Below are 12,579 nucleotides of genomic sequence, written 5' to 3'. Positions count from 1 at the left end.
AGCAGGCAGACACGTTTGAGCCACCTTGCCGGTCCCTAGTCCCCAGGGGTTCTTTTTCCTGTGGTTTAAGTGGAGGCTGATATCAAACTGATGGATCGAAAGTTTGGGATGCAGTGTGGTCATCACGTTCGTTAGCGGTGGCGTGGGGTTGTGCCGAAAATGCTTTTCCTAGTCATCCCGTGGAGCATGCCACCGGGCCCTTTGACCTCACAGACTCACTGTGTGTTTGCTGTAGCCATGTCCGGGCCAGCCCCGCAGCCTGAAGGAGGCCCAGCACAGCTGTGGGTGTTGTTCTGGGCAGACGATGGCTTGGTGACAGGTGGGGCCTGGGGCCTGCCGGCTTTGAACGTTTTCTCCCCATCTTTTGTTTTTCTTTGTCAAGTACTCAACTAGTTTCCACATGACTTAGAAAATGAAAGTAACTCGGAGGCTGGAGCAGTCGTAGCACAGCCGCTGGCAGGGTGCTGGGCCTGCACATGGCCTGCCCAGGTTTCATCCCTGGCACCCCCATATGGTCCCCTGAGCCCTGCCAGGAGTGATTCCTGAGCACAGAACCAGGAATAAGCCCTGAGCACTGCTTTCACAGAAAAGAAAACAAAAACCTCCAGCCCTCCCCCCCTAAAAAAACCCCACAAAGACTGTGTGGAATATCTTTCTAGTGAGGGTTACTAGTTTCAGAACTAGGCTATGTATTAATTTACTTTTTCCTGTGCATACTCTACATTCGTTATTTTATAAAAATGGGATTCACCACCCACCATGTCTTTCATTTACTCAGGATTTTTTCATGTTAATGCAAATATTTGTACATTTATCGTTAATAGCTTTGTAATTCCAGTAGGGCCGTAATATAATTTATTTCTTCATGTTGAACATTGAGTTGATTTAATTTTCTTGCAGTGAAAGTATGTGTGGCCATCCAGTGTTAGCCCAGAAAGAAGAAACTGCAGTGCTGTAGGGGCTCGTGTTGGAGCCTGATGAGGACTTCATCCTCAAGGAGCCCCAGTAGTGGTGTATGTCAGAGTCCCTGTGGCTCTCCTAGTTTCTGTCCCTAGTGGAACCAAAGGGTCTAGGTTTTAAAATGGCCTGAGACGCTTTGCCAGGGCTTAGAGGAGCTCTGGGTCTAGTGCCGTAAGCTTCCAGATTCAGAGTGGGCATTCCGCGAGTCCCGAGGGGTCCTGCTCCAAGACTCTCTCATCACAAGCAGTGGAGGCTTCAGAGAGGCATCTGTGAGCCTTCTTGGTCCCCATGGGCTCTGTGTCCCAGAGCACTTCCTGCTCTAGTCGGGAGATCGATCTGCATTGACCCTTCAGTGATCCAACTGCTTGCCTTCCGTCTTTCCTATTTTTAGATCGTGTTAACGGAAATGTACTACGATGGGTTCCATCGTTCCTTTTGTGACACAGACGACCTGGAGACCGTCCATGAAAGTGACTGCATCTTTGCCTTTGAGACTCCAGAAATATTTCGGCCCGAAGGAATTCTCAGTCAGAGAGGTAAAGGAGTATCTGGAATCGGTTTTCATAATTCCACCTGGGTTTGTGGGTTGACACCCTAGCAGAGGGATGGGGCCGTGCTTTTAAAATCCTGGTAGCAGCCTTGCCTTTCCATCTGGGACTGTGCTCCACGTTTGCTGGGACCCTGAGCCCTGGGAGCAGGTGCGGCTGGAGACGAGGCTCTTCACTCCCTGAATGCTTTGGTGCACACTTGGACCTCCTTCCTGAGGCCGCGGGTGGACGTGTCTGCTCTTGCGTGGCCTGTGTGGTATTAGGAGGTGACCTTGGGTTGGCCTACCTTGCTCTCCTTTCCGTTTCCTTTCCTTACCTCTGACGGGTGATCTCAGGATTCAGAGATTGTCCCTGCCATTTTCTGGAAATCGCTTCAGCGATGTGACGTGGGACCGAGTGATGTGATGGCGTCGGACCGGGCTGTGCCTCCCTCCCGGTCGTGCCCTGCGGCCGCGTCTCATTCTGAGATGGCTTCTGGCTGCAGTGCACCTCACGGGCTTGGCCAGCCTCTTCGGCCACAATCAGAATTTCCCTGGCCCCTGGGAACTGGCGAGAAAGGCCAGTCCTAGGAGCCCCCGAGAGCCTGGGGGAGGGGGCAGCGCTTTGTGCTGCCCTGGGGATGCCAGGGCTTTGTGCTCTCAGCCTTCCCCCTGAGATGCTGCCCTCCCCTGTGTGCTCTCTGGAGTGGGAACACTGCCAGCCGTTTTCCTGCCCGGGCTGGATCCAGCTCTTCCCCGTCGGCTATTGGGTCCCTTCTCGGAGTTCACGAAGAGTGTGGGCACAGTGCGTTTCTCCCGCCTGCTGCTGCTGCCCGTGGCTGGAGCTTCTTGCCTCCTGCCTTGGAGTCTTGCCGTTCTCTGCGTGTGCTGTTTCCCCACGGCCAGGCCAGGCTCGGCCTGACCCGGTCTGTCCACGCCCCACCAGCCTGGATCTGCCGGTGGCTGCTGTGTCAGAAATGAACCCTGAGCCCTCGGGAGAGTGTGTGGCCTTTCAGGACAGGATCTGTGCCTTTCAGGAAGTTTTCTGTCTTGCTCCTCCTTCGCAGACCCCGTTCCTAGTTGCTCTTCCTTTCGCATGCTTTCCGTGGGTTTGCTCCGGCTGAGAACTCACCTGGCAAGCTCCTGTCTCGTTAGGTCCCGCCTTGTGCTTCCCTGAGTCGCTCCCAGGTTCTTCCATCCCTCTCAGTCCTAAGGCGCCACTTTCTGTCTCTCTCGAGTCCCCCCTGTGGAAGCTTGCACAGGGAGCAGTGAGACAGCACTGGAAGGAAGTCTGCCCTAGGGAGGCCCGTGGGGTGCGTCCATTCTCCCAGGGCGTTTCCTGCTTGTTCCCATCAGGTTTTCGGTTGGCATGTTTCACTTCCTGGATACATGTATGTCTCAGGGTAGAGCTGCTGGGTTAGGTGATAGTGTATTTAATCATTTGATGAGCGATCAAACTGCCTGAGGGTCTATACATCGCACTTTATAGTTCTGCCAGCAGTGCTTTTGTTGTTGTTTTTAGGGGAGTTACACCCAGCAGTGCTCAGGGCTTACTTCTGACTCTGCTGTCACTCAGCTCACTTCTGGAGGTGCTCAGGGGATCATATCCGGTGCTGGGGATGGAGCCAGGGCTGGTCAGATGCAAGACAAGCACCTAACGCCCTGGGCTGGGGATCAAGAGATAAAACAGTGGGTAATACACCCGCCTTGGACATGGTTGGCCCAGGCTGGGTCCCCAGCACCTGAGAGGGTCCTCTGAGCCCACCAGGATTGATCCCTGAGTGCAGAGCCGGGGTAAGCCCTGTGCACCACCAGGTGTGGCCTCTAAAATCAATAAAAAAAATAAAAAATAGCCCCTGTACTTTTCAAGTCTCCTCTGCCAGCATTTTTATAAGAGTTCTGATTTCTCTTCATCCTCGCCAACCTTTTTTATCCCCCCCCCCCTTTTGAAACATTTTAACTGTTCTGGTGAATGGGGAGAGATATCTCACTGTGGCTTTGATTTATATTTTGCCAATATAAAATGATGATCATTTTATTATATGTGTGTTGGCCATTTTAAATCTTCTTTGGAGAAATGTCTTAAGTCCTTTGTCCATTTTCAAGTTGCGGCTTTTGTCTTTTCGCTCTCGAGTTTGAGATGTCTTCATGCAGGCTGCATACCTGACCTTATCAGATGACTGTCTCGCTTGCTCGCTGCGTTGCCTTCTCTCTCTTGTAATGTCTTTTGAACACAAAAAGACTGAATTTGGATAAACTTTCAATTTCTCTAGTTTTTCCTTGGCTTTGTTTTTGCTGTCATGCCTAGGAATCCAAAGGAGGATTTGGGGTTTATGCGATATATATTCATAATGGTTATAAAATAATTTCTAAATTTAATAACAACAGAAAAATGCATGATTCAGAAAAAAATCAGAAATTGTAACAAAATGGTCTGGGTGGAAGTAGTTCTTATTTTCTTAAATTTGCCCTTGCTTACTGTTAGATTAAAATTAAAGACAGGATATGAATGAGACAATTAAAATAGATCAATACAGATACTAGTTTTAGTGGCTAGGGTAAGTTAATTAAAAAATATTTGAATAAAGTTAGGATAAATAGATTAAAGACCAAATAAGGGAAAGTGAAAATAAAATTTTAAAGTGATTCTAAGCAGGGCTAGGGTGATAGTACAGTGGCAGGGTGCTTGCCTGGCATGTGGCCAACCCAGGTTAGATCCCGGTTTACCCCATCCCCTGAGCCCTGCCAGGAGTGATTCCTGAGTGCAGAACCAGGAGTAAACCTTGAGCACTTCTTGGGTGTGACCCCGAAACAAAATTTTAAAAAACCCCAGCCAAACCAACTGCACTGTACTGCACTGTCCTCTCGTTGTTCATCGATTTGCCAACCAAAAAAGAAATAAATAAATAACCCACAGAAAACCAAAACTAAGACTAAATAAAGATCCAAGAAAGTTATTTTAGATAACAAGAGAAATTAAAAGTGCATACAATAAAATCCTCACGATGACAGCCAGGCTGATGCTTGAGATGACGGCAGAGCCTAGATATTTGTGTCTCGGACTGGAGAGGTAGCAAAGGGCTTCATGCAGTTGACCCGGTTTGATCTCCGACATCACACTTGGACCCCTCAGCATCGCCAGGTCTGCCACCACAAACCAGAAAATAAACATTTTTTTTAATCAAACTAATAAAGGAGAAACCCCCTTAAGCATTTACTGGGAGAAAAGCTGCCTTCTACCCCGCACAAAGAGGAGGAGGAGAGGGAGAGTAAAGGTGAGAGGCCCTGGGGTGGGTTTTCTTCCTGTCCCTCCTGTTGCTGTTGCCGCCCTGAGGACCCCAGTGGCGCCCTTGGTTGTGGTGCTTGTCGGGGGCTGTCACGAGCTTGTGGGGCACTGGCGACCCCGTGCTTTGTCATGACACCAGGGGTCACAAATAGCGGAGCTGTTGGGTCGCACCTCGCCTGTGGGCTGTGGCCGGGGATGGAACGCAGGGCCTCAGGCCTGCAAGACAGAGGCCCCATCCCTGAGCCCGTTCCCGGGCCCTCGCTTCACAGTGGTGTCCCCGGGTTCCTCCCCTCACTTCGCAGTGGCAAGCCGCTGCTGGGTCTTGGTTCTGTCAGTTCCGATCCTTGTCATCTTCTCTGCTTCCTGCTTTCACTCATGTCTCCTTTTCCCTGGTTGCTGAAGGACCCCAGGTGGTAACTCCTCACTGCCTGGACATGGCGCTGAGGCCCTTCCGGTGCAGGTGTGGTGACTGTTCACCTATCTAGTGACACAGGGAGAGGGAGAGGGAGTGGGAGGGGGAGGGGGAGGGAGAGGGCAGAGAGCTCAGTTGCTCCCTCCTCTTCGAAGACCGCTTAAGCCCCTTCTAAAGTTTGCATATTCTGGCCAGGTGTCCCATGATGAGTGTGGCATTCCAAAATGGATTTAAGATAAGAAAAGAAAACTAGAACGGATAAACGGCAAAGTCCTTTGAAGGAGGAAAAAAACTACAATGAAGGGAGTCAGAAAACTTGAAAGAATGCAAAGATAAAAACGATGGTTTTTCTGAGGGGAGGCTATGCCTTACATTCTGAGATTTAGAAATGTCTCTCCAGCATGGTGTGCTGGAGAGACAGCAGGAAGGCCACTAGTCTTGCATGTGGCCAGCCAGGGTTCGACTCCCCCATATGGTTCCCCGAGGGGTGATACCTGAGTGCCGGGCCAGGAGAAAGCCCCGAGCACTGCCAGTGTAGCCCCCAAATAAACACAAGGATATTTTAGTATGACACACAGGACATTATGAGCTAGAAAATGTAGATTATATAAAGATGTAAGTCCATGTACTTAGAGGGTGTGCCTGAAGATTGCTTAAAAATCAGGCCTGCAGAGGAAGACTTCTGATGGTCTCCCCTTCGCGTGACGTTGCTGGGGCTGTTCTGATGGATGCAGTGATGGGGACAGTGAGGACTGACTCCCCCCCGCAGACCTGCACTTGGGAGGTGGGTCTTATATTTTTAATTTATTTTTATTTATTTTTTTGCTTTTGGGGTCACACCCGGTGATGCACAGGGGTTACTCCTGACTCATGCACTCAGGAATTACTCCTGACGGTGCTCGGGGGACCCTGTGGGATGCTGGGAATCGAACCCGGGTCGGCCGCGTGTAAGGCAAAAACCCTCCCCGCTGTGCTCCAGCCCCAGTCTTATTTTCAGACATGAAGCAGACAAGGCCCTTGAGAGTAAACAGGGTTTCAGAGCCGCCTGCAGACCATTGATCAGGGGCGGAAAGTAGGGCTGACAGGACCCAGGCCCTCGGAAGTTGCTGATTGGATTTGGGAGTTCTTTAATTGTCCCCGTCTTACTCAATCTCGAGTGGCCAATCATCCATGGTGGCTGGGAGCCTTCTGTGGAGGACAGCCGCTGGTCGAGACAGCACAGCGGAATCTCCGGAAAAGCTGGAAAGACAGAAGCCGCGTTAGGGCCAGTTAAGTTCGTAGTTCTGAGTCCTGGGATTCCTTCCTCTGGCCATTCATTACTTGGAAAAAGTTGCTGTGCGCACAGTCCTCCCAGGTCAGACCAGATAGGACTATTCTACTTCCAGAGCGACAGGGTCCCTGTGGAGGATTTCCCTGAGCCCTTCATCCCTGGCTTTGCCTTGGGCGTGTTAAGGAGGCTGCACTGCTGTGGGTGTTAAGGGACACATAATTTGTAATTCCCGTTGGCAGGTCTGTGGTGGGATATTGTCCTCGGAGTTGGAATGCTGGATGGCAGGGTGATGCTCTGTGTAGCTGTGCGAGGAAACGCCGAACTTTCCCAGAGTGGCTGCTTTATTTTTTGTTCCTACCAGCAAGTGGTTTGGTTTTGGCACATCCCTGACAACATTCGTTTTCCCCCGGCCCCCTGACCTTGACTGTTGCTATCCAGGTCTGGTGCCAGTAGTTTGTCACGTGTTGTTCATATGTTTCCCTCCTAATAAATGATGTCCGTCATTTGTCTGACCTTCAGAGAGGAATGTCCATCTAAATCCTTTCTCCATTTTTAGTTTGATTTCTGGATGGTTGCCACAAATCAGGTTCAGGCCTCATGTACTCTCCTCTGCTTTTGGGTTTTTTGGGTGTGTGTGTGTGTGTGTGTGTGTGTGTGTGTGTGTGTGTGTGTGATTTTTTTGTTTTGTTTTGTGCTTAAACATCTTAAAAAGAAAACAAAGTGATTCCTGAGCACAGAGCCAGGAGTAGACCCTGAGCACAACTGGGTGTGGCCCCCAAACAATGAACTACTTTATTATGGCTTTTTCTACTCTGGAGAAATTCGTGTTCTCTTGAACTAACTTTCTCTCTCTCTCTTTCTCTCTCTCTCCCCCCCTTCATCTCTCCCTCTCACAATTTCTCCTCTCTCTCGCTCCCTCCCTCATCTCTAAATTTTTTTTTCAATAAAAACTTTTTGTCTCACTAAGGATTTTGTTCCTAATTTTTAGTTGCTCCTAATTTTTAGTTGCTGTGTGCTTTTTAAAACTCGGCTCATCTGGAATTCATTTGGGACTTAAGTCCACGCTTGTTCTTTTGAACTGCTGTCACGCAGCTGTACCTTGGTTGGTTTTTCATCTCTCAGGAGTTTCAGGTTATTGTCAGAATTCCTGGAATACTTCTGTGTAAAGGGCTTCTCTGTCCTCCTTCTGGCCGTGTTCTCTCTGTGCTTGGCGGCGGTGATGGTAGCGGAGGGGAGTCTTTGGTTCTCTCGTTTTCTTGGCCCTTAGCTCTGCGCCATTCCAAGGGACTCGGCATTTCACAGGCCTCTGCTGGGCTGTCTAGTTGCTGTGGCTGATGCGCAGCTGAGCTTTCGTGACCCGTCAGGACCAGCTTTTCAGCGGCCGGTTCTGTCAAATGTAGGGTTTGCTTCCCTCAATGAAGGTGGCTCCAGGCTCGCTGGCTGGAATGAAGTGAACATATTCTGTCACGGTCTGAGTCTAGTGAGTGTCGCTTCTCTTCTGTTTCTTATAAACTTGATCAAGGAGAAGAAGCTTCTAGAGGAATATTGAGTATTTAAAAAAAGAAATAGGTATTTGGTTGCTGGATGTGTGGGCACACGTCACATCTTTCTTGGGGCATCACCTCTGCAAGTTTCTCTCCTGTATTTAGTATTCACCGAAGTGTAGACATTCAGTTCTGAGTTTTCAGGTGGGTAAGGCAAAGGAAATAATGGTCGCCAGAGAAATGCTGGTGAGAAATCTCCAAGAATGTCATCTGTTGCCTCTTCTGATCGCAGTTAGCGTCAGGGCAACCTCTCCCTATTTCTGTTGAATGCATTGCTTTTTAATAAATGAGTGAAAAGAATCTGACCCCAGAGATAAAAAGAAGGTTTCTGTTCTGCCATCAGGAATCCACTTAAACAACAATCTGAACCACTTGAAGTTCGACCTGGATCACCCTCGGCTCTCTTCTGTGAACCAGACAGCCGCCAAGCAGGGGAAGGCAGACGTGCCCCCTGCCCGGGCAGGCAGCAGCAAGATTGTCCTGCTGGTGTGCAACCGAGCCTGCAGCGGGCAGCAGGGCAAGAGGTAAGGCCAGCTGCTCGCCCGCCAGTGCCCTGGCTTTCATGTCGCTCTTTGTAAGTGGCCTTGAAAAATAGGGGTGCCAGGTCCTTATTCCCAGCAGTTAACTTCGGGTCTGATATTTGGGGGTGGGGACTTACAGACCCGGGGACGTGTTTAGAGGCATCGGGGGACAGCCCCCAGCATCTTCCCCAGGGAAGAACCCTCCATGGGGTCTTGATGTCTCAGAACTGACGCTCCCCGCCTCGCTTGTCCTACTGCTCCCCCCCATTTGGAAAAAAAGTCACTCTGTGACCCCCCCTGAATCCCCCCTCTTCCAAGTTTAGCTCCTTTAAGCAAACAGGAAGTGTATCACTGGGGATGGCGGCATCCACTCGGGAAGGATGAGGGGCGGGAGGGGCTTCCAGGGTTGGGGGTGCTGCCGGCACAGACTCAGCTCTGAGCAGGGCCCCCTGGGCATGGAGAGCTCCGAGGGGCCGGTCGGGTCAGCAGCAGGTGGGGCTGTGGTCTTGCCCACTAGAGCCACTTGGCTGCAGAGCCCTATAAAGCAGCTCTCAGTGCTCAGGCCACTGAGCAGGCATCCGGAGTACCAGCTGAGAACGAGGGTACTTCCCGCCACAGAACCTCCACCTCCTGCCGTCCCGGCACTCACGCCCGCCGGCCCCTGCTGCCACTCCTTCCCCATTGCTGTCCCGCCAGGAGGAGGCTGCCTGCCCGCCCTCCCGTGCTCTCTTTCTGTTCCCCCGGCACTCGCCCCTCACCCGCATGACCCAGCTGAATGCCGGTCAGAGGGGCCACTTCCCCAGATCCCCCCGTCCCTGGTGCCCTGGTCACCACCCTGTGCCGGTGTCAGGCTTTCCAGGAAGGCCGTCTGGTGTCCGAGCCTTGCAGTCCCACCCAGAAACCCCAGGCCGCTCTGTTGACGCCGCAGTAGCCTCCGCTCCCCACAGTCGCTCTCGAAGTCCCAGTTTCATCCCAAGTGCCAGCTCCCCCCTCTCCTACTCCCCGCCCCCGTCTGGGGAGTTGGGGAGTCGGGGCGTTGCCGTCCTGCCACTGCGGTGTGCCTGTGTCGTAGGTTCGGGCTGCCCTTTGTGCTGCACCTGGAGAAGACCATCGCCTGGGACCTGCTGCAGAAGGAGATCCTGGAGAAGATGAAGTACTTCCTGCGGCCCACCGTCTGCATTCAGGTGGGGGGTGTTCCGGCTCCACATGCTGCGGGTAGACGGGCCCATCACCCTGCCCCGCCCTCTGGATCCCCGGGGAGGCCCTGCTCGGCACTGTCCCGCGAAGCCGTCGAGTGTCGAGGAGCGCCTGTGTCTCAGACCCCCAGGAGGCTCCCCCTTGGCCCCTCCGGCCCCCACCCCTGCCTCCCATGTGATCCGCCCAGGGAGGTGCATCCAGGGGGGCAGTGAGCCTGAGTTCAAGATCCCCGCTCTGGGAAGAGGCTGTTTAGCTACGTGCTCAGGCTCGTGGGAAGCGTGTCCAGCCGTGCTGTAGCCTGCAGACCCTCTGCTGCGTGGGGTTGCGCGTGGCCGTGCCCTTCCGGACAGACGCAGCCCGGCCCTCCTCCCCCATCCACGCAGGTGTGCCCCTTCAGCCTGCGCGTGGTCAGCGTGGTGGGAATCACGTACCTGCTGCCGCAGGAGGAGCAGCCCCTGTGCCACCCGACAGTGGAAAGGTAAAAAAATACGTGGATTTTTAAAAATATATATATTTATATTTTATAGATATGTCAGGGTCACAAGGTACAGGAGTAGACTCAGGCCCCAGGCCGGCTGCCATCTGGTCGCTGTGTCTGGGAAACTGGACAGAATCGCCCACTGTCTTCAGGCACGCCAGAGTGACCAGGCAGCCTTCCAGAGGGTTCTGTCCCCTCTGAGGACATTTGTTCTCTGGGTAGGACATTTGGGTTAAGAGTCTGTCAGTCTGATTATTAAGTGCTGCACAGTGACTCGTGTTAGTCATGTCAGTTACAGTGCAGGAAGGTGGGCACTGCCGGAAGCCGCCCGGAGGGCAGTGATGTGGGTTCAAGGCCACCAGGTTTCTGCTTCAGGCAGGACACGGTGGTATTGAAGGCAGAACAGAGACTAATCCGTGACTTCCCTCCCCGCTTCACAGGGCATTAAAATCCTGCGGACCGGGTGGCAGTGCGCATGTGAAGTTGGTGGTGGAATGGGACAAGGAGACAAAAGATTTGTGAGTACCTGATGCGTGCTGGCGAGGCGCTGCTTTGATTCTCTTTAGTCGTGTATCCTTCTGTCTTCTTTCTCTCTCTTCTGGTCGTGTCCCTTTGATCTTCCCAGCTAGCCGAAATAGCGGTCTCCCTTCTCTCAACTAAATAATCAGGTGTGTAGCCACGCATCCTCCACTTAAACAGTTCCTTTCCTGTGCACTGTGGGGCAGCCCTGAGACCCCAGAATAGTCACTGGCTGCCGTGGTTGACGGAGTGGAGCTGTGCTGGCTTTGATTTTTGTCCCAAGCCCACCAGCCCCCAGAAAGCTGTCTGGACAGACATATGCCCGTAGGTAACGGGATGGTGGGGCTTAACTGGCGTGCCTGTGCCAGCTTCCGAGACACCTGCTCCTTCTATCTTTCCTTGAGAGCGTCTGAAGAAGAGTTTGGGTTGGGAAAGGTTGGCCAACACTGTCGTCTCATGTTTGCCATCGCTGGTAGACTCATAGCTTGCCTCCTGGAGACTTTGGCGTCCATGTGACCCCCTCATTCTGATCAGTGCTCGCTTTCCCCGCCCCAGCTTGTTCGCGAGCACCGAGGAGGAGTACATCCCCGATGCTGAGAGCGTGCGTCTGCAGAAGGAACGCCACCACCAGCCGCAGACCTGCACCCTGTCCCAGTGCTTCCAGCTCTACACCAAGGAGGAGCGGGTAGGTGGCTGGGGATGCGGGGTGAAGGGGGGAGGAGGAGAGGGGGCCAGGGCATGGTTGAGGGGCGGTCGGGTGTTTGCAAGCAAAGTGAGCCCTGGTGAGCTCCCACGAGTCTTGGCGTCTTCATTAATGTTCTGTGTACTCAGTAATGAGCAGCTTAGTGAAGATATTTTATAAATTAAAAAAAATTCATTTAAAATTCTAGAAAAACTGGATTGAGGAAGAAATGAACTCCTGCGGTTGTTTATTTCCTTTGGTGTTTTGGGACTACACCTGACAATGCTCAGGGCTTACTCCTGACTCTGCGCTCAGGAATTATTCCTGATGGTGCTCGGAGGACCGTATGGTATACTAGGGACCAAACCCAAGTCAGCTGAGTGCAGGGCAAGCGTCCTCCCTACTATACTAGCTCTCAAGCTCCATGGTTAATTATTTCTAACAGTTAACGGGACTCTTCTAATTAGAAAATTTTAATAATTTCTCTTAGTAGCTAGAACAGTGATTGCCAGGTATTGGTGCTAAGGGTCTAGGTCCTAGAAACCCTTGGACTTAATGAAAATCAATGAAGAATCAGTGTCTCAGTTGCGTTAGGCAGGTTTTGGGTAACCGCCCTGTGCATGATTTGTGGTTCTTGCCTGCACAGTGCTGCCGATACAGAAATTCTCTCAGGCCATCTGCTTCACACGCGGCAGCAGGCAGTAGGACCTAGGATATAATTGAGCAGATAGATGAGTAAGTTCTGGCTTCCAGTCCTGTGTGGCTTGAGATTTCTCCAGTTGGGTCTGGAGAGATAGTGCAAGGGTGAAGGCTTTTGCCTTCCATGCAGCAGAGCCGGGTTTGATCCTCATCACTACATGGTTCTTAGTGCCCCGCCAGGAGAAGTCCCTAAGCACTGAGCCAGGAGGAAGCCCGGAGAGCGTGTGTGCGTGCGCGCGTGTGTGTGTGCCAGGAGGAAGAAGCCCTGAGCATGTGTGTATGTGTGTGGTGCCAGGAGGAAACCCTGAGCTTGCGTGCGAGTTTGTGTGTGACCCAGCACCTCTTGTATGTGAATCCTTTGCTCTGTCTCTGACCTGTGGCCTCACCTGGCACCTCTTCAGTTTCAGATTTCTGGAGGCCACTTCATTCTGAATCAACTGACGTGTAGGGTCATAGTTTTAACCGCTCACTTGTGTTCAGGGAAT

General features: G+C 52.1%; 1 protein-coding gene across 1 annotated transcript in view; it reads left to right on the top strand.

Moving 5' to 3' along the window:
* USP31 (ubiquitin specific peptidase 31) overlaps positions 1 to 12,579 on the top strand; it is a 61,270-nt gene that overhangs the window by 35,513 nt on the left and 13,178 nt on the right. Inside the window, exons 6-11 of the mRNA XM_056138773.1 lie at positions 1,352 to 1,496; positions 8,342 to 8,522; positions 9,592 to 9,703; positions 10,100 to 10,194; positions 10,635 to 10,712; positions 11,269 to 11,398. Coding sequence (XP_055994748.1) covers positions 1,352 to 1,496; positions 8,342 to 8,522; positions 9,592 to 9,703; positions 10,100 to 10,194; positions 10,635 to 10,712; positions 11,269 to 11,398 — 741 coding nt within the window. The remainder of the gene's footprint in view (positions 1 to 1,351; positions 1,497 to 8,341; positions 8,523 to 9,591; positions 9,704 to 10,099; positions 10,195 to 10,634; positions 10,713 to 11,268; positions 11,399 to 12,579) is intronic.

The sequence above is a fragment of the Sorex fumeus genome, unplaced genomic scaffold (assembly GCF_029834395.1).
Source record: "Sorex fumeus unplaced genomic scaffold, SorFum_2.1 ptg000130l, whole genome shotgun sequence".
NCBI classification, from domain to species: Eukaryota; Metazoa; Chordata; class Mammalia; order Eulipotyphla; family Soricidae; genus Sorex; species Sorex fumeus.
The sequence above is the reverse complement of the archived record's forward strand: the minus strand, read 5'-3'. Positions and strand labels throughout refer to the sequence as shown.